Here is a 27,505-nt window from a genome sequence, read left to right as displayed (position 1 = left end):
CCCCAAATCCGCGGGGGCGCTTCTACTCCATAAGCGGGTTACAATGTCGCCGATCAACACTCGCTTCTCTCGCTTCTCCCTCCCCCATAAGAAGATCCCAGCGCCCCCCGGACTTTTTCCCCCTCATCCCCGGAAAAAGTCCGCTTCTCTTTTTGCCCATACCCAAGGCCCTAGGGTACCCTACGATTGAATTGACGAGAAACCTCTCTGACAGCTATACAATATGGGGTTCTTTGGAAAGGCGGATTATCCTGAGGATCAGATCCAGCGGGCGCCACCAGATCCGGATATCGAGAAGCGTATTCCTTCGCATGAAGAGGCGCCCAGCCAGCCCATCCAGCCGGTAGTCCTGCCTGCGACAATTGATCCCGAGTTGGAAAGGAGGGTTTTGAGGAAATTGGATTGGCGAGTTCCGACTTTGATGGGATTTTTCTGTACGTTCCTTTGCGACTTATTCGCAGTCTTGAACCTTTTGCTAATATCCGCCTCTCCTTAGATCTCCTTGCCTTCCTAGACCGAAGTAACATCGGGTGTGTCCACGATCGCACAGCATGAGTTCCAAACAAGACTGACCGCCAGACAGAAATGCCAAGATCGCCGGGATGGAGGAGGATCTCCAGCTAGACAGTGGCCGATATTCATGGCTGCTCACGATATTCTACATCTCATATACCTTATTCGAATTCCAGGCCTTGATGTGGAAGATTGTCAAACCACATCAATGGGCGGCCTTTGTCGTGTTTTCTTGGTACGCACCCATGTGAAGGAAAGGTGGTGCTTTGTACTTTGTGACATGTATACTAATGCAACATACAGGGGTCTGGTTTCCACCTGCCAAGCGGCCGCAAAGAATTGGGAAGGCATGATGGCCTTGCGATTCTTGATGGGCGCCTTCGAAGCTGGCTTCGGTCCCGGCGTACCCTACCTCCTCTCCTTCTTCTACCGACGCCATGAACTCGGCCTTCGATGTGGTCTTTTCCTCTCCGCTGCCCCGCTCGCGAATACTTTCGCCGGTGCCCTTGCATACGGTATTACTTCCGGCCATGCCGCGATCGCTAATTGGCGACTTCTGTTCCTGGTCGAAGGTCTGCCGGTTTGCGCGGCCGCTCTCTTGGCTTGGTTCTATGTGCCGGATTCTCCTGCGAAGGCGAAATTCTTGACCGAGGAGGAAAAGGAAGTCGCGAGAGCTCGTGGAATCCAACAAGCTGGGGATGCGGAGCGAGAGGGAAAAGTACAATGGAAGGAATTGGCGATGACCCTCCTTGACGCGAAAGCATGGTTTACAGCAGTAAGTACAGCCAGCGCAATTCGAGGACCAAAGAAAACGACCCAGAGAAGAAGAAAAACACAATCGAGAACGAGTCCTCATCACTAACCATTGCCCAGTTCATGTATTTCAGCTGCAACGTCAGTTTCTCCTCGCTACCGGTATTCCTACCAACCATCCTAAAGGAAATGGGCTTCACGGCCGTCAATGCCCAAGGCCTCACCGCACCACCCTTTTTCGCCTCCTTCATCGCGACGATCGCAACCACTTATGTAGCGGATCGGATTCAGCAACGTGGACTGATGATCGCTTTTCTCTCGATGATCGGCGGTGTGGGGTACATCCTGTGCGTGGCCTGCAGCTCCGTCGGCGTGCGCTATTTCGGCGTTTTTCTCGCCGCTTGTGGAGTCTTTCCGTCGATCGCTAATATTTTGCCTTGGGTTTTGAGTAAGTCTATCCGTACCTTTGAGTTTTGACTTGTTTCAAATCAATTTTTGTCTCCGTTCTGTCCTAGCTAACGTACACTGTTCTGTTCAGATAATCAGGGATCCGATACTCGTCGTGGTGGCGGTATCATCCTACTCAATGTCATCGGTCAATGCGGTCCTTTCCTCGGAACTAATATGTTCCCTGATACTTCGGCTCCACGTTATATTAAAGGCATGTCGGTTTGTGCGGCATTTATGTTCTTCACTTCCTTGCTTGCGCTTTGTCTTCGCGTGCTCCTGGTTTGGGAGAACAAACAACTTGATAAAAAGTTTGGCCCGAAGGTAGAGGCTGACTCGACTAAGCCTGATGCTGGTTTGTCCGAGGATAATTATGGTGCGAGCTTTAGGTATGTGCTATAATCGTAACTTGAAAGTTTAGATTATTGGAATATACCGAGCCCTAGGCACCTTCCTCAATTGCAAAGTGCTTGTTACCCGTAGTCTAGGCAACTTCTGTCAGGTGTACCTTCCGCGCGCAGTATGTTGTTTACCTATAATATTGGCTGTCCTCTGTTGTCCTTGTATTTTTTCTTCCTTCTTCCCCCAATCTACGTACCTCTTCGCCACGTCATTTCCTCCTTCCGCCAGAGAAATAGGTACAGCTTTGGGAGAGATAAAGTTTCACTGTGTCCAGTCTAAATCCTTTGCGTTAAGCTTCTGCAGCGCCTATTCGCAGGTACGCAAGTCAGCGTTTCGTTCATAGGAGGGAGTATCATATCTACTCAACCATGGCGCTTCATCGCTTTTCACCTCCACCGTGATGGATCTCTGCATTTCCTTCAGGATAACCAGTATCATTCCAGATCTCGAAGACCTCGCTCGCATTTTGATGTTTGCGGAACTCGCCTTCCAGGGGAATCCGGGATCATTCCCACCTCGATCCCATTGTTAAGGTTGCGCTTGCTTCGGTTCTCGATACGCTCTCCGCTAGAGCCCTGATAAGGGTGCTTCAAAGCCTGATATAATCATGGACATTGTGGTTACGGAAAGGTAGGGAATACTGAGTCTGTCCACGCAGTTCAGGTTTCCCGGGACTCGGACACCTGACACACTCATCAAATTCACCTCATCATTCACAAGTACCGCCTCGGACTCTGGAGCCGACTCCTCGGATGGATTTCAACAGTCAAGCTCCCGATTCCATCTTACCCCCGCGACCTTGGATGCGTCCTCTCCACATGAACCCCCAGACCCATGTTGATTGAACTCCTACGGCAATTGCGGCAGCATGTGGTCTCGCCGCCCCTCCATCGGCCTGGCGATTTTCCAGGGGCAAATCATGGGCATGGCGTGATTTACATTGTATCAGTCCCCGCCCTTTTCGTCGATGAATGGAAGAGCATCTTTCAACTTGGTCGGGGTTTTACGCGATACTTTTCGCATGGAGTAATGTCAGTGCTTCGAGAGCATGGATCGGTTAGATAGGAGGACCTATGGCTCGGCATCTTACTTCTATCGGGTGGAGTGTGGCGACTACCCCTAGTTGATACTATTTCCTTTCTGTCGTGGGTAGTGTGTACTTTTCATGGGACAACTTGAATGGACTAGCCATGCCCTTTTCGCAATTTTGATGACATTCAATCGCATGTATCTCATACCGATTACCTCTGTAATTGTTCGTGCAGGATTGGCAGTTCGTATAAAATACTTTGCTTTATACACCACGTGGGCGATACACAGATCCTTTAGACAAAATGCACGAGGGATTCTCCAGCACGATTCCCATCACCATTTGATTCCTCAAATCATCTACAGGAGTTGATGTAAATACATTTGTATTATCAGTAAGAAGCACATTCCAAGGTTTCAAGTTGACCGGAGCACCTCCCTCAATTTCAAGCGGCAAAGCGCCTTTGTTGCCCAAAGTCCTACGGACCTTCCAGAGGAGTATGAAGTTTGCTTACATCCATGGGTAAATATTGTCTACCGCACCGTTGTCCTTTTTTTTCTCTTCTTCATTCCCTACGCCCCTCAGGGAAGATGTCAACACATTCTATCGCACCAAATGGATCCCTGGAAGATCGTTTGGCTGTATTCTTCTGTTGTTTCTGAACCCAAAATCCGTCACGGCACTAACATGGAGTCTAGCATATCCGAGATATCTCGGCTATCAGTCGAATTGACAGCATCTAAGTTTCTCTCGGCCAAGATTACGGCCATAGAAGATCAAACAGTTCATAACGCCGATATCAAAGCTGGCCTAAACTCTACGAGGCCCTTAACGATGAGGAATACCGCCGGGAGCTTGAAGGCGGTGCAACGAGCTAAGATCAACCTAGTCAACACTACGAGTTCCGAATCAGCGGCACAAAGTTATCGAGGGAGATCTCACTGATGCCATAAAGTTAGACAAGCGGCGACACGAACATGGACCATCGATAATGATCTAATTGAACAGCAGCCTAAAAGTTGATCTCTTATTGCCAAGCCCTCCGGGCCGATTCATCTGATTCTGTTGCTGAGAATAAATGTCCACTGGCACACTACAATATGTACTAGTCCCATCAATCAACAACAAATTACACCCATCAAGCCCTCCTAGCCCTGATCAGCGATGTTGTCGTATAAACCGACAAACTAAGCAAAGCAGTATCATTATAGAAACCCTTCCCCTCCCGAATACGCATGAACAACCCAATAAAACAGCACGCGCTGCTGAAAATCGCTACCGAGATCCGCAATCTCCCCGAGCTCAGTAATAGCGTCAGGCCGACGACAAGGTCGATTACTGGTATGATACGCGAACCTGTCGAGCCATCGTCTGGGGCGCGGGCTACTTGGAAGGCGTAGTATTGGGGTGTGTAGGTGCCATGGGTAAAGCGCGAGAAGGCGCCGAGGAGAATGAGCCCCGCGTAGCAATAGATGGCGGCGGACTGAGCTAGCGACATCTCGGGTTTGGCGAGGATGTTGGGAATGGGGAAAGGTGAAGGGATGACAGTTCTTCCTGTGGTAAGTGTCGACCTTTGAATTTGCCTTTCTACACAGTGTAGTATAAAAGTGTTCAAGTGTACGAGTACGAGTGCCACGGTGCAAGAGGTTCCACGACGTGGGGAGGGGCAGACCAAGCTGACATCGGACTTTTGACGCAACAGTCAGTACTACTGCTGCCCTAAGTGCTTACTTGCATATGTTTCCACTGCAGTTACTTGATGTAAACCCCCGCATCTCTATGAGTTCAAGTTGTGATGACAGGGTATGATGTCACGATTGGAGTGCGAAAAGTACAGTATTAGCTTGATTGTGCGATCAGTACGCGAATCAAAATATCAAGCGACAGGTATGGACATGCATGTTCAAGAATTGTCATCTTGTAAACCCTAATTCCCTCGTCAATTGAGAAGTGGACAGTCATGGAGGGGGAGACCGGAGAACTGAGGTCCGCGGAGGGTCTGGTGGAGCTGGGGATTTCCGAGGCAAACCGAGAAAAGTGATGTTGTTTTGAGGTAATTGTTCAATTTATCTCCCGTGAATAGCGTGTGAGCGATGTTAGTCAGTATTTCTGGCCAATTGCACATTCCTTCAAGTTGCAAATGGGTTCCGGCGATGTTGGGATATTGGTGTAGTAGTAACTAACAATACCCGTAGTATTGTGATGGCCGAGATGGCTACGGCAGATTGACCGATTACCCATTCTGGATCAACGGCTAGACCAGGATCGCCAAGGACTACAAAAGGTAAGATTGAGCAAATCAGAACGTCATGATTCGATTAAGATCAACATTCCCCTCTCTGCTCACCGGAGAGAGTCGGAGGTGATGACAACAAGGTGGGGGGGAGATCCGCCCATTTAAGGTTGATGCTGCCCCTCCATTTCATCTCTTGCTTTCTCTCTTCTTTTTTCTTTCACTCCTACAACTCCTTCACATTCAGCTTTCAGCTACTACTTTACAAGTAACTATTAACCCCTACACCATTTGTTACACGACTAACCTCTCCCCAGCCAATTTCCAAGTACATTCAGCCCTCCCACCAGGGAAGCTATGAACATGCTTTGGTTGGGCACATTATCTCTTTGGGATCAAGGTATACCAGGTAACTTCTGGGCGTGAGCCGGTGTTCGTTCTCATGTTGGTGGATGATTTCTCTTCCATTTGTTTACATTTGGTTGAGAAACCTCCCCATCAACGTGGGTTCGTCCTGAGATTATACGGCGAAAACTTGATCTGGATAATACCAGCGAAAGGATCATGCTTTCCCCCCTCCATTCCCCCTTCTGCGTTGGAGCCTAAACTAACAAAAGGCCCAAGTCAATTCCACGACTTGATCCCTCTAACCCACAATGTCTCCCCCCCGCTGCTATCTTCGAGCCCACCACTGTGCCCACCGGCATCAAGGGCAAGGTCATCGTCCCCGAGACGGCTGCTACCACCCTGACCGGCCAAGGCCAGAGCAAGCTCCTCGATCAGTTCGGTGGCAAGTGGGATGAGTTCAAGTTCGCCCCTATTCGCGAGAGCCAGGTCTCCCGTGCCATGACTCGCCGCTACTTCCAGGATCTGGACAACTACGCCGAGAGCGATGTTGTCATCGTTGGTGCTGGTTCCTGTGGTCTGAGCAGTGCCTACGTCCTTGCCAAGGCTCGTCCCGACCTGAAGATTGCCATTCTTGAGGCCTCTGTGTCTCCTGGTGCGTTCTCAATCGTATAAAATCATAGAAAGTCCACAGCAACTAACAAGTTCAACTAGGTGGTGGTGCTTGGCTCGGAGGTCAACTCTTCTCCGCCATGGTTCTCCGTCGTCCCGCAGACGCTTTCCTGACAGAGCTAGGCGTCCCCTTCGAAGAGGAGCCCAACAACCCCAACTTCGTGGTCGTCAAGCACGCCGCCCTCTTCACCTCGACCCTGCTGTCCAAGGTCCTGTCCTTCCCCAACGTGAAGCTCTTCAACGCCACCTGCGTCGAGGACCTGATCACTCGCCCCGATGGCTCCGACATCCGCCTCGCCGGTGTCGTCGTCAACTGGACCCTGGTCACCCTGCACCACGACGACCACTCCTGCATGGACCCCAACACCATCAACGCCCCCATCATCATCAGTACCACCGGCCACGACGGCCCATTCGGCGCCTTCTGCGCTAAGCGTCTCGTCTCCATGAACGCTATCGAGAAGCTCGGCGGCATGCGCGGTCTCGATATGAACCTGGCCGAGGACGCTATCGTCAAGAACACCCGTGAGGTCACCAAGGGTCTTATCATCGGTGGAATGGAGCTGTCTGAGATCGACGGCTTCAACCGTATGGGTCCTACCTTCGGTGCTATGGCTATGAGCGGTGTCAAGGCTGCCGAGGAAGCTCTGGCTGTCTTTGACCAGCGTAAGCGCGAGTGTGCTGAGTAAATTTCGCTCACTTGCTAATACGATGCTCGACGGCCTTAAGGCTTTGATGATGATTGATGAGGACTGGCTGGATAATTTGCCAGATTTAGCTATGAGGAAATAAAACACTCGTTTATGCTATTACAGTATGGTTGTAGACTTAAAACAAAGCGTTCGTAGATCCGTCAGTATAAGCCAATTTCTTGATCCGTCCGGTGGAGAAATGTATACGCCTCTACTCACTATCCTGTTCAAATCTTCCGTGGCCTTACAATCCCAACCGGCCAATGGCGGATTTTGATTATCCCTCATGAGTACTAGTCAATATCAATATCCGGCTGACCGACAACTGGTTACTACAAACCAACGTTAATTCAACGTATGACTAAACAAGACCGCGATATTCCGGTAATTTTGCAGCCAGTCGGCATCGGCACTGCCGCATATAAAATGCTGTATGCTAAGACGGAAGTTTCGGATTGAGAACCCCTGATCACTCATCCGTGCAACGTTCGTCCACAAATGGCCCCATAATGTTCACTCCGAGCAGTCTATCCTCCCTCCCACCTCGGCACTCGGTCTTGATTGCTTGATTACACGATCATAAACCCTAAGTACCAATAGACCAATCAATCAAAATACCAATCCAAGGTTATTATTTATACACGAGAGGTATCACCATGCCGGTATGTCCCTATTTTAATTATAAGCAGATTGCATCTTACTTTCTTTTTTCTCATTCGATTCAAAAGAAAAACACCATCCCAATCTCCACGATGACAGAAAACAACTTCCAAGTCCTGTACACCGAAGAGGGCGACATCAAAACCGCCCAAAAGCGACGCATGATCTACCTCCGCCCATTCCTCCTATTTTACGGCGGATCACTCATCGGCGAAATAATCTTTCTCGCAGTCGGCATCTTGATCATGTCAGGCACCCGTGACCTTCTATACAAAGTCCTATGGACACTCGTCTTCTGTCCGCTAGGCATGGGCGGCGCTATGGGTGGAATCATAAACTGCTTTATTGTCGACCAATATTACGGCAAAAAAGCAGCCCATTTCACGGCTTTGCTTTCACTGCTCGTTTTGAGTAGTTGCAATTATCTCTGTTATAACCTTGATCGGCATTTTGGGTGGTTTGGGGCTGAAGACCATCCGATGTGGTTTCATTGGCGGTATCCGATGATTTGGGTTGTTGGGTTTCAGAATGGTTTGTTGATGTTTACTGATGAGGGGCAAAGGAAGTTGGTCAGGATGGGTATGTAGTTTTCGGAGTTTTCGGAGGCCATAAAGCACGGACAAACTTGAAGTGGCAAGATATACATGGGAAAGGGAGAAAGACATAAGCGCAGAGCTTTATAGGAACAGCGAAGTCGGTCACCAGCCTTGGACTTCGGGAAAGGAGACTCGGAGTGAAGGCGTGGTTTATTTGTAAGACCTCGATGCCTCCTATCCTGGTATAATAGGCCCATCTTAGCAGACTATTTATGGGTGAAAGACATATACCCAATTGGAGTTGATCTTTTCGTTTTTCTAGTCAGAATCTTCAGGTCAACAATTCACCCTCGTCGACTCACCGGGTCCTTTTTTTTTCATTTCCTTTTTGTTTTCCCTGTTGACAAACGCATTCTGTTTATGTTGTTGACGGGCGGTCCGGATGAGCGTTTTCTGCCTCGGGCATTCAGTTTCCCTGCGTTTGTCGTCCACGCATATTCGCATGCATCACCACTTTCTGCTTCGGAGCTTCCGTCAATCTCCCTCTTCAATACCCTGCGATATGCGTCGCTCGATGAATTGTGTTGCTCGGTGACGTCCAATGTGAGTGTCAGGACTCATCACATCAAATTCACATGGCTGATATCTATAGAATCACCGAGACAAATCTTGAAAACCCGCGCGGGGTTGTCCAGCTTCTTAACATCCTTCGCGGGATGGCGGTTCGACCATTATCGAAACCTTTGCGGTCAACCATAACAGTCGATATTATTTCAAAACCGAACACCCAGCCATTCCCAATCTCAGCGCGATCTTTATCTCACGGGCAACTCCCTCACTCGGGCAAATCTTATACTGCAGGGACAGGAGCGCTGGAAATTTACAGAGCAATGATCGAATCGGACAGCTGTCAGCCTAGGGGAGATGCATGGGGCAAAGCAAGGAGAAATTGAAGCAAGTCGATGGAAGAACACGCTTTCTTTTTCAACTTCAAAGTCATCTCGAAGTCCTCAAAAAAGCAGAATTCGGTTGCGACTCTAATGTGCATCGTCCAATATGTACGGTAAAAGATATCGCCGGTCGATCCTTTCAATGCCTATGCGTGCCCTGGGGCTTTGCTCAATGCTGTTCTACTACGAAGGAAGGCCGACGAGTCCACGTTGTCCGACCTGCCCACGATGTCCGGCGAGCCCATAATGCCCGGATGCTTGTCCAGTATAACCACTGGATCTCTTTGATGGATAAGGGACGAACTCCCAGCCTAGCCTTTCGCTGAATGAGTGAGGAGCGGCGCTAGATATCTGGAAACATATGGCGAGGCAATTGTGTACCAATGATGTTCCTCTCTTCACTTCCTGTCACCACCGGCATCTTTTCATGGTCATCAACTTCAAGGAAGCATATCTTTCTCAGATCTGGATCTGATTTCTGAACAAGGATATCGCAGCATAGACAATATGTATTGCAAGATCTACTTTGTTTCCCTTGCCAAATCTTATGTTAAGCATAGCAATGGCCCCGGAATATCCGGGCTTAGTTTAATTGATTCTTTTCTACCCATTCATTATTACTCGCAGTATAGTGTAGTGCAATGCTCCCCGGGTCGCTCCTGCCTCATTCGCGCCCCAGTCATGGTGAACCCGTGAGTTCGACCTACTTCGAGGGCCTGCCAAGTACCATTCCCGCCTCTTTCACCTCCTCCATACCCTTCGGGATTCAATTTTCCGTCGTTCCTTTGCAATTCTTCTGAGGTAAATGGATGGCCAGTCTCACTACGACGGTACCTCTCGTGAATTTCGTCTTCGTGATCCTGTACAAGAGTACTTCACGATGTCGCCAGAAGAGAGACGAGAAGCGAATATCGAAGACATGATCAATAATCTTCAGAATTATGTGAAGTCGGTGTTGGAAATGGAGGTGACCATGGAGCTACAGCCAGGAATGCGCCTCTTAACTTTCCTCTTTCAAAAAGTACCCAGCTTCTCAAGCGGAGCGCCATGCTATCTCAGCCACTGCGGTGAGTTAATATGGCCGGGGAAATGTTTGATCAGAATCTCTGATCAGATGAGCTGGCACCAGCCCCCGCTTGGCGCCGGCTTCCTTCGAGGTAATTGCATTTATTTCATCCGGGCGAACTCACATTGCCGTTTTCTTTGGCGGAGACTAAAATATCTTATCACAGGCACCTTTCATATTGAGTGCTTTGAGAAATTTCTGAATCTGTCATCTCCAGACTATGCATTACTGTTTAAGCCGGATCCTCAAGTACCTCCCCATGCTACAGAGGTCTCGATATTACAGGAATGCATCCGTCGCTGGCTACGTCAACTCAATTGTCCAGTGAGTCATGCCGTGCCGTGGACAGCGCAAATCGGAACTCTGGGCCACTTAAAAGCTAACGAACTCCAGGAACCGGCGTCCCTTGCGAACATGACACGAATGTGGGGGCCGACAATTGACTGTCGGCGATATTTTCCTCCTGAGACCGATCCAAACTATGACCAGCGTCATTCTCTGAGCACTGCGCTGGATAATTTATGGGAGGAACTCGCGGGGCGAGAAAGGGAAAATATCTTGGAAATGGTGAACCAAAAGCCCAGCCCGGCGGCTCCGAGACGTTGAATCGACGAAGAGCATCACCAGAGTGAATTTGACATAAGACGAAACTGTGGTTTACTGAATGCTCTTCTGTCTACTGCCCAGGTCTTGGTCAGCGCTGGTGGCTGTTATAGTCCTGAAGCCAATATATTTACCGGGAACTGGATCAGAACTTCATGACAAGGATTTTCTCCAATGTTGAATGGACCAGAAATCAAATAGATCAGTATCTTGAAATACCCAGGTTTGCTTTAGTTCATTCAAATTTTATTTGTATCATCTCCTTAGTGTAGCCATGCAGTGCAATGCAGTGCAGTAAAGTGGAGTGAAGTGCAGTGCAGCAGTGTGGTTGTGGCAGTCTCACCGCCTTGGGAACGCGCCTGGATTTTCCCGTCACTCACGCGTTGCGCTGCGCAGTGTTGCGTCTCTTCACCAATATCTCCAATCCTCATGGACAATGCGCAAACCAGAAGTCGTCGTCGAGAGACTCGCGACCAGTCCCCCGGTGAATCCTCCGCCGATGACGTAGCCGCGGGCTCAGATCGCGAAGAGACAAAGCGCCGCCGAACAAGCTGGTCACACCAAAAGAACTTCACCCCGCAACGCGCATCCCCCAATAAACGCCAGTATGATGAGTCCGACAGTCCAGGTGAGGTAGCTGGAGATGCAGACGAGTATTGGCATGACTCGCATTCCAGCTCTCGTCGCCGCAGCCCTTCACCCATTGATCGCCCTACCCCGATTGAGCGCAACCACGAGGATCGCTCCCCCGACGAGTCGGACGCGCTCTCTGAAGACCGCCGAGAACGAGACGAACACAATCACCACTCCTCGCGAGACGATCTCTCCAATCGCTCATCAACACCTGTCCCACCTACCAATGCGAATCCTCCCCCTCCCTCGAAGCCCGAGTCTTTGAACTACAAAGAAAAGTATGTGCTCAAGGCTCATCTCCGCGGTGTGTCGACGGTGCAGTTTTCTCCAGACTGCAGTATGATTGCGAGTGGCGGTATGTCTTTCTTCCCTCAATTATTCATACCCCAATTGCTGATCACATCCTCTCAAAGGCTCCGACGCCGTCATCAAGGTCTGGGAAACTCTAACCGGCAAACTCATATACACATTCGAAGGCCATCTCTCCGGTATCTCAACATTGGCCTGGAGTCCGGATGGAGAGTGGATTGCATCAGGGTCTGATGACAAAACAATTCGATTCTGGAACGTGAAAACCGTATGTCGAGGCTACCCCGTCCATCTCCTCCATACACAAAAGACTAACCAGTCATTCTTCTTCTCCAGGGTCGAGCACACACCAAACCCTTCGTAGGCCACCATAACTACGTCTACCAAATCGCCTTCGCACCGAAGGGCAACATCCTAGTCAGCGGTTCCTACGATGAAGCCGTATTCCTCTGGGACGTCCGACGAGCCAGCGTAATGCGCTCACTCCCCGCACACTCCGACCCCGTCGCTGGCATAGACGTCGTCCACGACGGCACGCTAATCGTCTCCTGCGCGCACGACGGACTAGTTCGAGTCTGGGACACGCATAGCGGCCAGTGTCTGCGCACTCTAGTCCACGAAGACAACCCACCCGCAACGTGTGTGAAATTCTCACCGAACGGGAAATACATCCTGGCTTGGACGCTGGATGGGTGTATTCGGATGTGGAATTATGTTGAGTCCCGCGTTGTGAAGACTTTCCAGGGTCACGTCAATACCAAGTACAGTCTTTCGGGCAGTTTTGGTTTATATGGGGAGCCTGAGGTGAAATATTCGCCTCCGCTTTGCTTTGCTGTGTCGGGGAGTGAGGATGGGGATATCCTTTGCTGGGATATTGTTAGTAAGAATGTTTTGCAGCGCATTAAGGGGCATACGGAGCCTGTTCTTTGTGTGAATACGGGGAAATTGGATGGGAAGAGGCTTATGGTTAGTTGTGGTCTTGATTTGACGGTTCGGTTGTGGGAGGAGGTTTTTGATGAGGATCATCGGACTCCTGGAGAGGAAATCTCGTCTACTCCCCTCGTCAACGGTGTCACTGCTGTCAGTCCCAGAGAGGAGGACGAAGATAAAGATATGGCGGATGTCGAAGCCAACGCCGAAGCCGAAGCCGAAACTCCCCTGGACCCATCTGCTGCGAATACACCATCGCAAGACGTGACGATGACATGAAGCCATGCGTTATTTTTGCCCTTCCACCCCCTCCCCCGCGACCTTCTGCGCTGCGTCTTTGAGCCTCTTTTCGGTTATTATTATTGCATCGGGCTTGCCACGGTTGAGCTTTTTTGTTATCTAAATTTGGGAATACCCGGTGTTTGGTGTTTTATTTGGCTGGGGCCTTTGGCATTGCATGTGTGGCCTTTGGCTGGATTATTGAGGCGTGGGTATTGACATTGTCTGCATATTCTTGACTTTTTGGCATCAAATTTACGAATCAAATATTCTTATACCGCCAAATCGTGAATGACAACTGTAGTTCTCGACTCAACATACAGAATAGCTTGGTAGTTCGATCTCCAATTGACAATGGATGAATATCAAAAGAGCTCCACGGGTAGGATCGACAAAAGCCAAGGCTTTCATAGCGGTTAAATCCGATGCGGGTACCGCGTAGCGTTTAACAGATCTCGGGGCTGCTCGGTCATCCATTTGATTAGCTGTAGATTAATGGGAGGCCTTGAATTCATTAATACCCCGCGACCTCGCATTTTCCTGAAAGGGCAGGGCCAACAGCAACCGGGGAATTTAAGGTCGCTTTACCGGATATCCCGAGAAGGCCTTATGGACTGTTGGGACAGCTACACAGGAATAAAGGCTTCGAAGCGCAGCAAAATCCAACCTTGGAAGCGTCACTCGGTAGGCCCTGCTTGTGTAGAAAATGATATTCAAGTCGAGATAGCATGCCCTGGCTCTCAATTTTAGATCTTCAACTGGCGGACTATAATACTTGCTTGAGGAGGAACAAGCGTTCTATACTCCAGGGGTTGTAGAAGATAGTTACACTCTGTGGAATAGTATAAAAGGAACCAACATCATGGACATTTCATACTTCAATTCGGTCAAAGTCTGCTCCTTTCCTTCACCATGAAGAGACACATTACTATATTGAAATCTAGCATTGCCCTGTGCAGTATCCCTGCCACGGCTAGCTACTCCTTCTACGTGGGATCGAACCTCACAGCCTCGGGAGCCGTCTTAGTCGGCGGCACTGGAGAGGAAGTTTCAAGTCACTGGCTGAAGATCTACTCTGCCGCCGACCATGCCGCAAATGAGACCGTCACTGTTGGCGTAACATCCGCTGCAGTCGTTCCCGGGAAATTGACCACCATCCCACAAGTTCGCCATACTTTCAAATACATCAGTATGGACTACAGCGACTACCTTGGGTTTCCGCCGCCGATATCCAATGGAGGTGTCAATGAGAAGGGTGTCGCGGTTCGTGATGTGTGGGCACCCGGTCGTGCAGAGCTTCTAGACATGACTCCCAAGCCGCAGAAAGGTCCGTCCTATTCTGACTTGGCAAGACTTGTGATGGAACGCGCAAGTTCTGCTCGAGAGGGAGTTCAGATTATTGGCGAACTTATTGGGAAATATGGATACTCGGACTATGGTGGGAATACCCATCTCATTGCTGATAAGGATGAGGGTTGGATTGTATGGGAATTCGCCGGTGGGAAGGGCCTCTGGGCTGCTGAGAGACTTGGGCCGAATGATGTTCGTGTGTCTTTCCCTGGATACATTCACGATTTCCCTATAACTTCAGGAATGATCCGAACTATATGGCTTCGGACAATATTGTCTCGTTCGCAGTCAACCAAGGCTGGTGGAGCCACGAATCTGGCAAACCATTCAATATCAAGAGCATTTACGGTTTGCAGCCAGGCCAAGAGACTCCTGCTGGCGGTGATGCCGAGTACATGTCGCCCGATCGGCTCGAGAAATTAACCAAGGCAATGGTCCCCGTGACGGAGAAAGACCTAATCGAACGTGTCCGCGACCCACGAATTTCCAATGACGAGGCCGGATATGGCCAGGTTGTTAGCCTACATCCAGACACTGACCCTGATATGTATCGTATCTGGATAGCGCCAACTAGTTCCGTCGCAGCGCCGTTTATCCCCTGGTGGCTGGGCGCAGAGTCCATCCCGCCAGAACTGGGGGAACATCGCTACCTGAGCAAAGATGCTGAATCCACATTCCTGAACCCAGACTACGAACTTCAAGAAGCGAGTCTATTCGCGGGTCGATTATTCAAGCGCGTACTATACTACATGTGCTCGGCGCCGCGTACATACCTGCCCATTGTGAAACGGGCATTCATCGGTTTTGAAGACCAGTCTCGGAAAGATATCGAGTGGGTTGAGAAAAGTGCCAAATTTATGATTGTCAATGGAGAGAGAAATGCTACACGGAGATTGCTTACGCATTATTCGCACACTCGTGCTAATCGGGCTCTTGATATGGGAAAGGCTATGGTTAATGCTTTGGATAGCTAGGCGAAGCTTTCGGGGAGTTGGCGGGATCCGAGGAGGAGTCAGATCAATATTAGTCCTGATGGTGAGCCTGTTAATTGTTTGGTTGGGATTGATCCGGAGGAACCTCCCAACAATCAATCAGGACAATAGCTGTGGCGCTTGATGTCATTTCTTCCAGTCTCACTGAAAAAGAACTTCGTAGTTGTGAAATGTATCCAACGAGGGAGATTTTCAGTGATACTCGCCACTTTCATTGCAGAAAACCAACTCTGTCGCTACTTCTTTCGTTTCCCAAGAACACTCTCCCTCGGTCTAGAAAGCAGACTTCTAGATGTACTCCTCAACCCCAGTTCCTGATGCTCCGGCACCTGATCAAAACCCGTGGCGGAAGTGGTGAAAGCATTCCAGGTCACTTCTGATCCCCACGATTCTCGGCTCAGCACAGGTTGGCCTCCTTGATCTGCTGGAAACTTCCCCACGAAAGATGCGGTCGGCTGATCCGTTCCAGATTCCTTCGGCAGGAGTTCATAGCAAGAAGCGAGTTCATTAACTGACATCAATCTATATGGATCGTCTTCTGCGAGAAATGTCGCTTCTGTCGTAGTAATATGTCTCAGGAGTTTGATTGATTCGGCAATCTGACTGTTGTCCTTATATGCCATCGCAAGCGCGTACTCTGACACCAGCCGGTTTGGATGACTTTCTGCGAAAGATTTTGCTTTAATGGTACAAACATGCGTCAGAAGTTTGATTGCTTCTTCAATCTGACTGTTTTCAGAATATGCCATCGCGAGTGTGTGCTGTGATGACAATCGTTTGGGATCATCCTCTGCGAGCTTTTCTGCCTCCGCACTAGTAATGTGTTCGAGCAGTTCAATTGATGCCTGGACTCGTCCATTTGTTTGATATGCCATTGCGAGCATGTGCTGTGACCCAAGTCGTCTGTCATCATTATGTGGCAGCAGGTGAGTTTGTATACAAACAATATTTTCTAGAAGCTTGATCGATTCTTCGGTCTGTCCGTTTGCTTGATAAGATACCGCAAGTTGGTACTGCGAGACCAAGCGATCTGGGTCATCCTCTGCTAAAACAGCCACTGCCATTGCAACAACATACTCAAGGAGCTCCATTGACTCTTTGAGCTGCCCGCTTTGTCGATATGCCATTGCGAGATAACGCTGTGAAGTGAGTCTTTGCGTGTGATGTGGGGAAAGATTCTTTTCCCTCCATTCACAAGACTGCCGCAGCCAGACAGTGGCTTCTTTCACGCGCTCATCAACCAAAAGACACTTCCCGACTCTCATACAGAGCTCAGCTCTCTCGGCAGAATCATGATGCAGGTTATACCGCTCTAAATATGCCACGTGTGGCATATATTCGCGCCATGTTTCACGATCGGTGTAATAGTGAGACGGAAAAACTTCCGAGAGTTGTTTGAATGCCGCCATCGTTGTCTCCCCTTGTTGGCCACTTTTTGCAACCCACAACCTGGTCGCTAAATGAACCAGCCTATGCATGTCGAGTTTAGTGCCATGGTTCCTTCTCTCTATAAGCGAAAACGAGCAAAGTAGGCCGATGGCCCTTGCTAGCTGTACGTCGGAGTAGGTTGAGGGTAGAATTGAGTGTGGAATTGCCCTCCATGCGATGCAAGACATGAACTTGAGGAGATCTGCCGCTATCGGGTCGAGCTGGAGAACCCTATTGAACGTTATTGTCCATGTCTTCGCAACTCCGCTTGCCAAATTTGGGTAGCGCATTTTATCACTGAAATCCGTGCTCACGATCGCGATGGCCTCTTCCGGTGTGTTCCTCAACAAGCTTAGATACTCCGATATAGAGCTTCTGTTTGTGTTCACATACGCTGCTACCTGTTTAACAGCCAAAGGGAGGAATTCTAACTCGACGAGGAGATCCATCGTGTCTTTGTTGCCATGTGAGTCGCCCTTTCGAATCAATGACCTCTCCAGCAAGTCTATCGTCTCTCGTTCTGTCATATTCCCTAGGTCAATAATATCGCTGCCAGCTAAATGCTGGGCAATGGCTCCGTGTCGTGTCGTGAATAGAATCAGGCCATCATCACTTTCTGGTAACAGGTTCAGCAGGCCTTTCATTTGATCTTGCCCACGCAGTAAGTCCAGGTCATCAACGTTGTCAGCAATTAGAAGCCACTTTCCTGCGCTCTTTGAAGATAACCGTTGCTGGACAAGCACCATCAGGTCCTCTTCGTTCTCCAACTTTTGGTGTATTCCTATAGCTTGTGCAATCCCCATGTAGCCCTCCTTGAAGCTCTCCATGCCCATCGCCTGTAGCCAGAAGATGGAAAATTCTGGATAGTTCTCCTTGACAAAATATACGAACTGCAATGCCACTTGAGTCTTCCCGATTCCACCAAGGCCACTGATGGCCATCTTCCGGCAATCTTTGTCGATAAGCAGTTTCTGTTCGAGGACATGAAGTTCTGAACTTCTACCAATGAATTGCAAATTCCGTAGGAAAGGAAGGTAAAAACGCGGTATCTGATCTAACTAATGTGAGCTTGATTGACAGAAAAAAGGAATCAAATGAGGAATATTACCGGTACTCGGTTTCGGGGCATTCTGTGTATTTACCAGCTCTGCCGCTGGCACCATGAGTAGTAACCCTTTTGCGTACGCCGCTGCTGTCGCGGCCGCATATGGCTGCCATCTTTTGTTCTTGTGGGAGTCAGAATAGTCACAAATACCGCGAATCACCAAGCACGGGTTATTATTCATCATCCCAGCTGCCTCCATCTCAAAACAAAGAACTGCTCCGATTTCTGAGCTAACTTTGTCCCGCTCCACGCCGTCCCTCATGACTTGGTTCCCCGATGCAATCGTACCGTAGTGAACTTCCGGTGAATTGGTTGCTCGTCGCTTTCTTTTGATCTCTTTTGAGGCGACACATGATACGCAGCTTTCATTTCCGACATGATTGTAGATCGCTTCGAATAGAACATCGTTGCCTGCTTTGCCACGTCGAAACTTCGGCTGTTTGGTGATCCTCGACAAGTGCGGTGTCAAGCTGCTTCTCCCTCGGGCTTGGTATGACTGAAGCTTTGTAACTGCGGCAAGGAGAACTGCAGGTGGTGCATTGAGCGAACCCGTTCTCTTAAATCCACTCGGGGTGGATTTCCCAAAGTCATATTGCACCACGCCGCTGTGGCCATTCGCCGGCTGGCTAACAACAACATCACCAAGCCGGATATCTGCATCTCTTCCTGGCACTCCACCTCCAACCCCCACCATCAGCACGAACCGAATAGCTGGGAATGTGTATTTCATCTGCATAGTCAATGTTGCGGCGGAATTGGCTCCCAGTTGGCCTGCTGGCAGACATGCAAGCACGACATTGTGGCCACCGATGCTACCAAGCGTATACACGTTGGTATCAGTATTGTGGATAGTGATATTTTGATGTTCTTCGTCAAGCAACATCTGCGCCACAGTGAGCTCGTCTACCAGGGCGCACACCCACCCGACCGTGTATTCATCGCGGCTGAGCCGGTGCTCCATCTCGGCTGGGTCTCAGCGCAAAAAAATTGCAAACTGGCTGTGGTAATTCATTCAGACCAGACCGAAATGCGAGACACTCTCCACCCCCATGGAGCTGAACCCCGCACACTCCGCGCTAAATGGCAATTTCTGAGTGGCTGCTTAAAGTGAGGCCACGATTATCACGTGAGATAGTTCTATAATTCAAGTTCTGTCGTCGGAAGCCTTTGGCCATATATTCAAGGTGTGTGGCACAATAGGTCAATCTGCCGAAGGGCTCGGTGATATAATTTTGTATACTAGTAATTGGCCCGTTGATTGTTCACCTGGGGCTGTCAGGATGAAATTCCCATGAACGGACAGCTCTCTTCGATTTGTGAATGTTCCCGATCACTTCTATTTTCTTACTGATCGAGAATGAAGATCTGGGATGCCATCTAATGATTATCTGCATGATAGTAAATGAGAGGCGAATTCGGAATGGCCGTAGCTCCCTTATGCCTGATGCACCAACGGCTCTTTCCCAACCTCCCCGAAAAGTGGGACATTAATTTAAATTGCATTTTTCTCATGTTCGAGTTTCCCTCTGCTTGGTTAAGAGATATGAGATAGAATCGCGAAAGGTTTTGCGATGTTTGGGAAATGCAACAGTTTGCAAGAATCTTGATAACATAGAAATTCTTTTGGCACTTGCGAACTCATAATTCTCTTCAATTACTTTGTATCCCAAGCGACAATCTCTCCTTGCATTGGCAAATGTTTGCTTTTTGCCAGAATAGAGCAGTCACATGATTACACGTTCTATATAATACCCACCTTCCTCCTACTAGCTATCCGTCTTCCTTCAACCATCGTTTCCACACCGTCTTCATCCTCTCTAACGCTGCTTAGCAGTCCTAATACGTAACCTACGCTTGTGTACCTGTTACTCGAAGGAATCCAAGGCCATGGAAGGTCTATTGAAGTACGTCTATCTCATCCTCCTTGCATGGGCTTTGATTCTGACATTGTCGAAGACTACAAAGGGAGGGAGCATACACCGATTTCCAGCTAGTCTGCGGAAGCACAGTGCTTAGTGTACACAGAATAATAATCTGTGCTCAGTCTCCGGTCTTCAATGCTGCCTGTAGTAGGGAATTCGAGATGAAGGAAGAAGAAGCAATGGGAGAATTTATCGAGAATATCTTAAAGCTAATTAACATAAAGGAGGCATCTTCAGGTCGTTACACGTTCTCTGATGAGCCTGAAATTGCGATTGAGGCTCTCGTCTCCTATCTCTATACTAGGGACTATGATACGAAGGTTGACAGTGACAAGATGCAAACAGCAGAGTCACTTTCGGACTTCAAACTTTATGCCCATATGTTTGCAATTGCCGAAAAGTATAAAGTTCAAGGGCTAGCAGACCTCTCTGCTAAGAATTATCAAGCATGTCTTGATTTGATTACCGATTGCCCTGAATTCATTCGTTTCAAGATTCTATACCAGATGTCCATGATCTAACTCCTACCTCGGTGAAATCTCTTTGAGAAATTTCCACGAAATTCGCGAAAAATTATCTCAATCAATTTCTCACACATGATGAGTTCCGGAATACTGACAGATCTATCACATCGGCGTTTCCTGCTTTTGCTCAAGGTGTTATAGATTTGTTTGTCACGGAAGGTCCCCCCCCCCCCCCCGGCCGCCCGGATGTGGTTGCAAGGTCAAGAATTATTGCTGCTATACCTGTGGACGCACATTCAAGTAGAGTTGAGCTTGTCCAAGACCCATGAAGTTGGGTTTCGTGGGGTAGTCGCAGAATAAATAGGTTATGAAGATGGGAGTAGGCTTGGTTTGGTGTGAGAAATAGATCTATCAGCTCCGACGGGGATACCTGATTAGGGAGGCGTAGCAAATTTTGGCGTACCCAAATATCTCTTGGAAAACTTCAATATTTACTAGTAATATTCCACGCAAGAAGGAAAACTTTGCTATCTATGACTCCGGTATCCCTTCTTGTCAATCGCGCATATAAGCTCGTGTTAATGCGTGCCGGTCTGGCAGTGGCTCTTGGCTGGTTCCTGACCAGACTCAGCATCCACTCGGAAATTCGTTTTATGCCAGCCTTAAATCACATAGTATGCGTATCGGCGAGTTCGAATTGAAATACCTTCCAATTTCTACTTGCGTTGTACTTGCGTTGTACCTTCTTTGCAGCCTCAGGCACCAGTATGCTGAGTCATCCCGTATCTAGATACTCTCCCGCAGATCCCATACCCTCATCCCATCACCATCTCTCATTCATTTCTGCCCTCTGCTCAGTATTCCCAAATTACGCGTACGGACTTTTTCCTCGACTCTATTCTGACCATTTGGCCCAATTCTACCTTCGATAGGATACCTGGGGCGTGAGCTGTGAGTGAATGGATAATCGCTCGTCACCGCTGCTAGCCGCATCAACATTGACATATTGAACAACAGGAGCTTTCGCCCCGAAAGCGCACCAAATCTTTGAAATGTCCTCAAAATCAGGCTCTGATAAAGTTTTCCTCTACCGCAAGTTCGATCTTCAAGCTCTTTGCCGTCGAGCGAGTGCACTGCGACGGGGTGTTCCGTGTGTTTGCGATCCCGAACAACATCCTGCCTCGGGGAGTTTCAACTGGGCTGTCTTCATTTCATTTGAAGACGGGGTACGATGGGTATTCAGAGCCCCACATCCGAGAGACTTCATGCCAGAGGAACAGGCGGAAAAGTTACTTGCGAGCGAAGCTGCCACGCTACGATACCTCAAAGCTCATAGCGACATTCCAGTTCCTGAGGTATACGAATACTGGTAACGGGCTCTCCTATCCTCAATCGCACTTTTCTGGTCCTAACATACACAAAATAGTGCTTCCTCCGATAACGACATCGGTGTTCCTTTCATCTTGATGAATGAAGCGCCTGGACGGCCGCTGTCGAACTTTTGGAAAGCATCCGAGGCTTTTCAACCTAGCCTGGAGACCGCTAAGAAGAACAAAATTCTTTCCCAGCTCGGCGCTATTACCTGGAAGCTTTCGCAGTTGCGTTTCGATAAAATCGGGTCACTCTTCGAAGAGGCTGGGTCCTTTGAACTCAAGGAATGTCTTTCACGTGGTCACATGTTGCGTGGTCGATATCTGCTGGAAATACCACGGGGACCTTTCGTTTCTGAGACGGAGTTCTATGACAGCCTTGTTTCTGCTTTCTCAGAGCATGCAGAGACCCTACCCATCTCGCCCAACTGCTTCGTGGCGCCTATTCCCACGCCGGTCGAGTATCAATCCAGCATACAATGCAAGAAGGCCGTGGGCCTATGGAACGACTTCGTGACCATCGGAAACAAGATCGACACAGCAAATAACAGAGTGGATTATGTCGTCGTGGCCGATGCTCTCCGCGATATCTTACGGACACTCGAACTCCCAGCTGTCAACCCTGGGACCTTTCCATTACACCACCCAGATCTGAGCGCCAATAACATATTTGTCGATGATGATTGTAATATTACGTGTCTTATAGATTGGAGCTTTGCATCATCCATCCCTGAGGCTACGCTTTTGACCATGCCGGGTTTGCCGCAATACGGCGACGAACTTTGCCCACAGTTGCAAATACCATTCATAGATGGTTTTATTGCAGCTATTCCTGAATCCACGGACCAGAAATTATTCCAGAAATACCGCGAATCACTGGAATTGGGTCAAGTTGCCTGGGCATTGAGTCGACTTCTTAGCCTTGACTCGATTCGTGATTACAATCTTTTTGCCAATGTCTGGCAGTTTGCGCGTGGCTCTGATCAAGACATGGGGCAATACTTTTTACAGAAACGGTGTTTACCTCACTACATTACGCTTTACAATGAAGTTCATGAAGAAGATCCTCCCATTTTGGAAATTGAAGAAGAGGAAAAAGACTATTTTCGGGACAAGGACTTCAGAAAAGCAATCGCCATGAAGCTCACGCTAGTGTCCGATTGGAAACGACAATACGCCGAAATTCAAGAACCGAGACTCCGAGAAAATATGTTCGTCGCTTCGCCAGTCTTGTGGAAATGGATTCATGCGTTTGTGCAAGACTGGAAGGAGATGCTTGACCGGTCGACTCCAGAAATAAGAGGCGAAATTGAATAAGAACTGGAAGCGAATAAAACGGAAAGCGAACCAGAATCGAAGGCGAACCATAATCGCAGGTGAATCAGTATGGGAGGCGAAGGCGAATTCGCTCGACGGGGACCTCGTGAACCTCACTGGTTTCGTCGTCTCTGACCTTCTCTAAATTAGACATCACACCAGGGTTTGCTTTTTTTTAGGAGGGGGTGCTCCATACTGCTTGCAATAATGTGCTTCTTGTGTTCGGATCAATCGTTCCTTCGCGCCATTGTGTTTCTGTGATTGATCAGTAAAAGCCCCATTTTAGACTCAGGATATCAATTTAACCTACGTCCCACACGACAATACCAGACAAGATCACCCTCATTGTAGTATCGCTGCTTCTCTGAACCAGCCGGTGGAGCTGGGAGATCTCGCGGATTCGGTGTGTCCCAGTAATCGCGTTTCTTTGGCATGTTGTTCGAATTTGAGGTCACTTTCTGATAGAAAGAAGCGGATGATCTGAGCGAAGAAAGCGATCGGTCTGAGAAAAGAGAGTGAGGGTGAGAGATAGATGGTGATGGGATGAGTGAGGGTCTCGAGAGCTGTCATGGAAGGTGGGCATAGACTGGCTAGGACCTGTTGCCTGGCGTGAGGCCTTTACACTCAGCAGCTAGCTATATAGTATATCCTCTATAGAGGCAATAGACACAGTGTTTCCACCAGGCTGTCAGCATCCCCAAAATACTCTTGTTCTTGCCTGCATGCCTATGTAAATTTGGAAGCAGACTCGGACTAGTGCATGCCGTAAGTTTCTATATTGCAGCTGGAGAGTGCCCATTGTCCGGGCCAGGAAGTACTTAGTTGGTGCTAGCATGTCAGCTGTGTGGTAGATACCAAGCATTACTAGTAGTATTAGAGGTACAAACATTATACCATCTAGTATCCTACTCCGCATCCTACCCAGCCATATATCCGGCTCCCTGAACTGTTCGGATCAAGCAATTTCTATGGGTAGAATCGCTTCAATGGGGGTATCGCAAAGCCTTGGTCATTTTGGGACACTCCAAGGCTGCACTTGGTTGATTGTGGTTGAGGCCTACGTTATGGAGGACGAAGATGATGAAAGATGTAGATGAGGAAGGCAAAGGAGGGAGACTGATGTAGGTAGACCTGGGAAGCCTGAGGCACTCGCCTCAACAATGGCCGCTATGGAGTGATGTGGCTCTGAACACAATTAATCTTCATTTCAATAGGCAGAACTCTATATTCTCAATCTTGTTCTTTGTAATACTCTTGTTCAAGTTTTACATCTCTGACGGAAAGCCGGCATCTTTACAATCAACGACCCAAGACAATGTACAACATATCGAACGATCATTTCGGAACTATGAGCGCCTGATTCTCCACCCAGTGCGCAGAAAAGATACAGCTATGGATTAATGGACTGTCTAGGTTCCCTCGGCACCATCGCCTAATCCAAATGGTTACTTCATGAATGCTCAAATGGCAATCATCCGCAGAGCTCAATGGCCAGGCTGCTCTCCCAAGGCTTGCAGGAACCAATAAAATTCGAAAACAAAGATATTTTGCTGCTCTGGCTGGCATTTACTGGAGCCAAAAAAAAGGGCACCAATGGATTTTCCGGGTCATTGCTCACCTACTGAAATAGAATAATGCTCTGCGGTATTTCAGTTGTGCGTAATATTCACTGCCTGGGCAGAACACTTCCAATAATCATTAGATAAATTCAATCTCATTCTAATAAGCTATAATGTATAACATGTCGCTAAACAAACAGGAATCCATTGAAGCCATACTCCTAGCTTCCAACTTATCATCCCTCTCACCAGGCCAGTACCGCTTGCTGAGGTCCACATGCCAGTCCCGCACACATCATCTCGTCCTTCTCACTCACTTGCGAATTGCCGGGAACCTTTTGTCTGGCTGGCCAAATTTCGTGTCCCTCAGCCTTCTCACGTTCAAAGTGCTCTGAAACCACATCCCGACATGTGCTTTGGAAGAAGATGGGCGCTTTCTCGTATTTCGGGTGCAGTTGGCCGTTGACGAAAACTCCACGGTCAAGATTCTTCTGCGCATTGTGGCAAAGCACCTTATCTTCCCTCATCACGCGCTCATATAGGTCGCTGATCCGCTTGAAGTCTTCCTCGGAGGAATGCCGATTTCGGTAAACTTCGTACGCCATAGCGGATTCTTTCGGGCCCTTGGGCATGAATTTCTGGATCATGATGAAATGCGGGCTAGACTCATTAGAATGATGTTCTGATGTGAAGGTTTGGGGGTACTCACGAAACGACCATTGCCGTAGCGGGGAAGTAGTATGTACTAGCAGTGTATAGACCGGCAGCCTTCTGCTCTGGTGTGGATTCACAGTGGTGCTGAATATGGCCATCCTTGAGATCGCTGTCGAATGATTCGAGGTTCAGAATGTCGGGAATATCGGCATGTGTTGTCGGGCAATGGTAGCATTCGTTGAAGTTGTCGGCAAGGATCTTCCAGTTGAACTCGCCATCTAATTGATAACTATGATCAAGATCGTAGTTGTCAAAGTTGTATGCTTTATAACGCTCCTGCTTGTCGACATTCGCAAAGTGCTCTTCCCATGAAACTTCCGGTGTCTCCTTCGCGTCCATGTTGATCCAGATAAATCCGTTCACATCGACCTTGACATGGATCTTGAAAAGCCCGTTATCTTCCTTTTTCAAATCTTCCTTGAACCCCGTGGCCTTGGCGAGTTTGCCATTGAGTCCGTAGGACCACCCGTGATATCTGCAGGATAGGATTTTCGAATTTCCTTGTCCCTCCTTTTCAATCACCGGATAGGCGCGGTGTCTGCAGACATTGTGGAAGGCGTTGATATTGTCCTGACGATCCCGAGTAAGAATAAAGTCATAACCCGCCATCTCGTAGCGGAGCCAGTCGCCCGTGTTCTTCAGTCGGGAGCTGTGTGTGATGAAAATCCATCTCCGGGAGAATATGGCACGGCGTTCGAGCTCGTACATTTCGGGAGATGTATACCATGATGCTGGCAGAGCCCGAATTGGTGTTTCGTCGACAGGCTCCTTTGTAGGAGGTGCGTCCTTGCCGAAGCCAAGATAGTGAAGCATTGATGACATAGCGATCTTGAGATCTGAATTAGGGATATCTTAAAACTGTATTTGCTTGATTGTCTGGTAGAGTTATTTTGTGGCGAATGCGATCACTTCTTTATAGATCAAACAGCAGTATCGAGGTCTAAACAATGCTCATGTGGTCTGCAACCCGATTTAGAGTTGCCATGCGCAAACCCGCCCAGGCGAGCTTCCGATTGGGCAGGACAACCCTATCTCGCGCGTTCAATTACCCAGATCAGGCACAAGACCCACCAATCCAACACTACGGTACTAGATACCGAGCATTTATGATAATTCAAGCTATTCGGTTGTTGCGAGTTGGCCACTAGCTCATCTATGGACTCCAAAGCTCCACACCCAAAACCTGAATACAACCCCCGCAATCATTATGACGATAAATCAACTCCACAAGACTACAACTCTGGGGAATGTTGCCAGTTGGCATCTCTGAACATTGGATCTGAACATCGGATAACCCGTGATCTCTTCATTGGTGACACAAAACCTGAACCCGACACCCCCGGCATCTCAACCGACAGCCGCCGCGGTGCGATGGTTCTCTAAATCCATCCCGGATTTGGAATCCAAACCCACTGAACTCAAATTCCATGTTGTACGCGCCGCGTGATCGGACCAACCCCGATACTATTCTCATATATCTGCCCAACAAAGCCACCGAATTGGAAATCTTCTCCTTTCACGCATTCAATGGACTTATCGATTTCTCAAATTGAACAAAGACAAGATCCTCCGGCAGATCGAGATCACTGTATGCATCGCGGGGAATGGCTTTGTCTCTCCAGTCTTCAAATAGCCACGTCGGAGGTACCACGAAATGAGCTCCTGACGCGTAGACAGAGCATCTAGACCTAGTCTTGTGACGCCCCAAGTCCGCTGGCAATATTCTTCGGCGTACGCAAGAACTTGTCGGCCCAACCCTGCCTGTTGCCACCGCTGGTCTACAGCCAGCATAAAGATACGAGCGAGATCGGTGTCACGTCTTGAGACGGCAATAGTTGCCACTGTATCCCCGGCCTTGTTGGAAGCTATCAGGAAGTCGCTGTCAGGCTCGGTGACTGTCTTGGCGATGTGGGCGATGTCGACTGTAAAGCGCGAATTGATGGCCATATCGGCAACCCATCCCTGCCTACTATCTTCGGCACGAAATGCGGCCTGGATCAGTTGTTGGAGTGCGGATGCATCATCTGCGCTGGCAGTGCGGAAATTGAGGCTCTCGGGGATGTCGGCCATTGCCGATGAAATTTGAGGGGCGGGTGGATGTTTCTCCCCGCGACGATTGAAAGTGGTGCGACCTCGGGAACCAATGTAATTTCTGGTTAGATATGCATCAAATGAACTCGGGGAAACCGGTTGATATTTAAATTCTGCTTTTTAGCAAGTGTCGTGTTCAC

At 48.8% G+C, this 27,505-nt stretch overlaps 13 protein-coding genes across 13 annotated transcripts; 8 read left to right on the top strand and 5 right to left on the bottom strand.

Moving 5' to 3' along the window:
* Positions 1-223: 223 nt before the first annotated feature.
* Positions 224-2,115, top strand: N7509_000804 (putative MFS transporter; the record flags this gene model as incomplete). Its single annotated transcript, XM_056625441.1, has 6 exons — positions 224-434; positions 497-530; positions 584-748; positions 817-1,288; positions 1,387-1,714; positions 1,805-2,115. The coding sequence occupies 6 exons, from the start codon at positions 224-226 to the stop codon at positions 2,113-2,115; spliced, it is 1,521 nt and encodes a 506-aa protein (XP_056494023.1).
* A 2,168-nt stretch (positions 2,116-4,283) lies between these two features.
* On the bottom strand, positions 4,284-4,643 carry N7509_000803 (uncharacterized protein; the record flags this gene model as incomplete). Its single annotated transcript, XM_056625440.1, has 1 exon — positions 4,284-4,643. One exon carries the CDS (start codon positions 4,641-4,643, stop codon positions 4,284-4,286), a length of 360 nt encoding a protein of 119 aa, XP_056494022.1.
* Positions 4,644-5,040: 397 nt separating this feature from the next.
* On the top strand, positions 5,041-7,084 carry thiA (thiamine thiazole synthase; the record flags this gene model as incomplete). Its single annotated transcript, XM_056625439.1, has 3 exons — positions 5,041-5,046; positions 6,003-6,378; positions 6,438-7,084. The coding sequence occupies 3 exons, from the start codon at positions 5,041-5,043 to the stop codon at positions 7,082-7,084; spliced, it is 1,029 nt and encodes a 342-aa protein (XP_056494021.1).
* A 755-nt stretch (positions 7,085-7,839) lies between these two features.
* N7509_000801 (uncharacterized protein) lies at positions 7,840-8,334 on the top strand (the record flags this gene model as incomplete). The annotated part of the gene is made up of 1 exon (XM_056625438.1): positions 7,840-8,334. The coding sequence occupies one exon, from the start codon at positions 7,840-7,842 to the stop codon at positions 8,332-8,334; it is 495 nt and encodes a 164-aa protein (XP_056494020.1).
* Positions 8,335-10,113: 1,779 nt separating this feature from the next.
* N7509_000800 (uncharacterized protein) lies at positions 10,114-10,905 on the top strand (the record flags this gene model as incomplete). The annotated part of the gene is made up of 2 exons (XM_056625437.1): positions 10,114-10,300; positions 10,517-10,905. 2 exons carry the CDS (start codon positions 10,114-10,116, stop codon positions 10,903-10,905), a joined length of 576 nt encoding a protein of 191 aa, XP_056494019.1.
* Positions 10,906-11,331: 426 nt separating this feature from the next.
* Positions 11,332-13,053, top strand: N7509_000799 (WD40 repeat domain-containing protein; the record flags this gene model as incomplete). The annotated part of the gene is made up of 3 exons (XM_056625436.1): positions 11,332-11,890; positions 11,949-12,112; positions 12,181-13,053. 3 exons carry the CDS (start codon positions 11,332-11,334, stop codon positions 13,051-13,053), a joined length of 1,596 nt encoding a protein of 531 aa, XP_056494018.1.
* A 912-nt stretch (positions 13,054-13,965) lies between these two features.
* On the top strand, positions 13,966-15,377 carry N7509_000798 (uncharacterized protein; the record flags this gene model as incomplete). The annotated part of the gene is made up of 2 exons (XM_056625435.1): positions 13,966-14,603; positions 14,645-15,377. The coding sequence occupies 2 exons, from the start codon at positions 13,966-13,968 to the stop codon at positions 15,375-15,377; spliced, it is 1,371 nt and encodes a 456-aa protein (XP_056494017.1).
* A 254-nt stretch (positions 15,378-15,631) lies between these two features.
* Positions 15,632-17,764, bottom strand: N7509_000797 (TPR repeat protein; the record flags this gene model as incomplete). The annotated part of the gene is made up of 1 exon (XM_056625434.1): positions 15,632-17,764. The coding sequence occupies one exon, from the start codon at positions 17,762-17,764 to the stop codon at positions 15,632-15,634; it is 2,133 nt and encodes a 710-aa protein (XP_056494016.1).
* Positions 17,765-20,011: 2,247 nt separating this feature from the next.
* On the top strand, positions 20,012-20,371 carry N7509_000796 (uncharacterized protein; the record flags this gene model as incomplete). The annotated part of the gene is made up of 1 exon (XM_056625433.1): positions 20,012-20,371. The coding sequence occupies one exon, from the start codon at positions 20,012-20,014 to the stop codon at positions 20,369-20,371; it is 360 nt and encodes a 119-aa protein (XP_056494015.1).
* A 995-nt stretch (positions 20,372-21,366) lies between these two features.
* N7509_000795 (uncharacterized protein) lies at positions 21,367-23,001 on the top strand (the record flags this gene model as incomplete). Its single annotated transcript, XM_056625432.1, has 2 exons — positions 21,367-21,683; positions 21,741-23,001. The coding sequence occupies 2 exons, from the start codon at positions 21,367-21,369 to the stop codon at positions 22,999-23,001; spliced, it is 1,578 nt and encodes a 525-aa protein (XP_056494014.1).
* Positions 23,002-23,065: 64 nt separating this feature from the next.
* On the bottom strand, positions 23,066-23,435 carry N7509_000794 (uncharacterized protein; the record flags this gene model as incomplete). Its single annotated transcript, XM_056625431.1, has 2 exons — positions 23,066-23,169; positions 23,312-23,435. The coding sequence occupies 2 exons, from the start codon at positions 23,433-23,435 to the stop codon at positions 23,066-23,068; spliced, it is 228 nt and encodes a 75-aa protein (XP_056494013.1).
* A 1,370-nt stretch (positions 23,436-24,805) lies between these two features.
* N7509_000793 (aromatic ring-hydroxylating oxygenase subunit alpha) lies at positions 24,806-26,096 on the bottom strand (the record flags this gene model as incomplete). Its single annotated transcript, XM_056625430.1, has 2 exons — positions 24,806-25,220; positions 25,270-26,096. The coding sequence occupies 2 exons, from the start codon at positions 26,094-26,096 to the stop codon at positions 24,806-24,808; spliced, it is 1,242 nt and encodes a 413-aa protein (XP_056494012.1).
* Positions 26,097-26,807: 711 nt separating this feature from the next.
* Positions 26,808-27,344, bottom strand: N7509_000792 (GNAT family N-acetyltransferase; the record flags this gene model as incomplete). Its single annotated transcript, XM_056625429.1, has 1 exon — positions 26,808-27,344. One exon carries the CDS (start codon positions 27,342-27,344, stop codon positions 26,808-26,810), a length of 537 nt encoding a protein of 178 aa, XP_056494011.1.
* Positions 27,345-27,505: the final 161 nt, after the last annotated feature.

The sequence above is a fragment of the Penicillium cosmopolitanum genome, assembly GCF_028827165.1.
Source record: "Penicillium cosmopolitanum strain IBT 29677 chromosome Unknown utg000003l:1.0-3747932.0:1.0-3751027.0, whole genome shotgun sequence".
NCBI classification, from domain to species: Eukaryota; Fungi; Ascomycota; class Eurotiomycetes; order Eurotiales; family Aspergillaceae; genus Penicillium; species Penicillium cosmopolitanum.
This window is presented reverse-complemented; position numbering and strand designations above follow the sequence as displayed.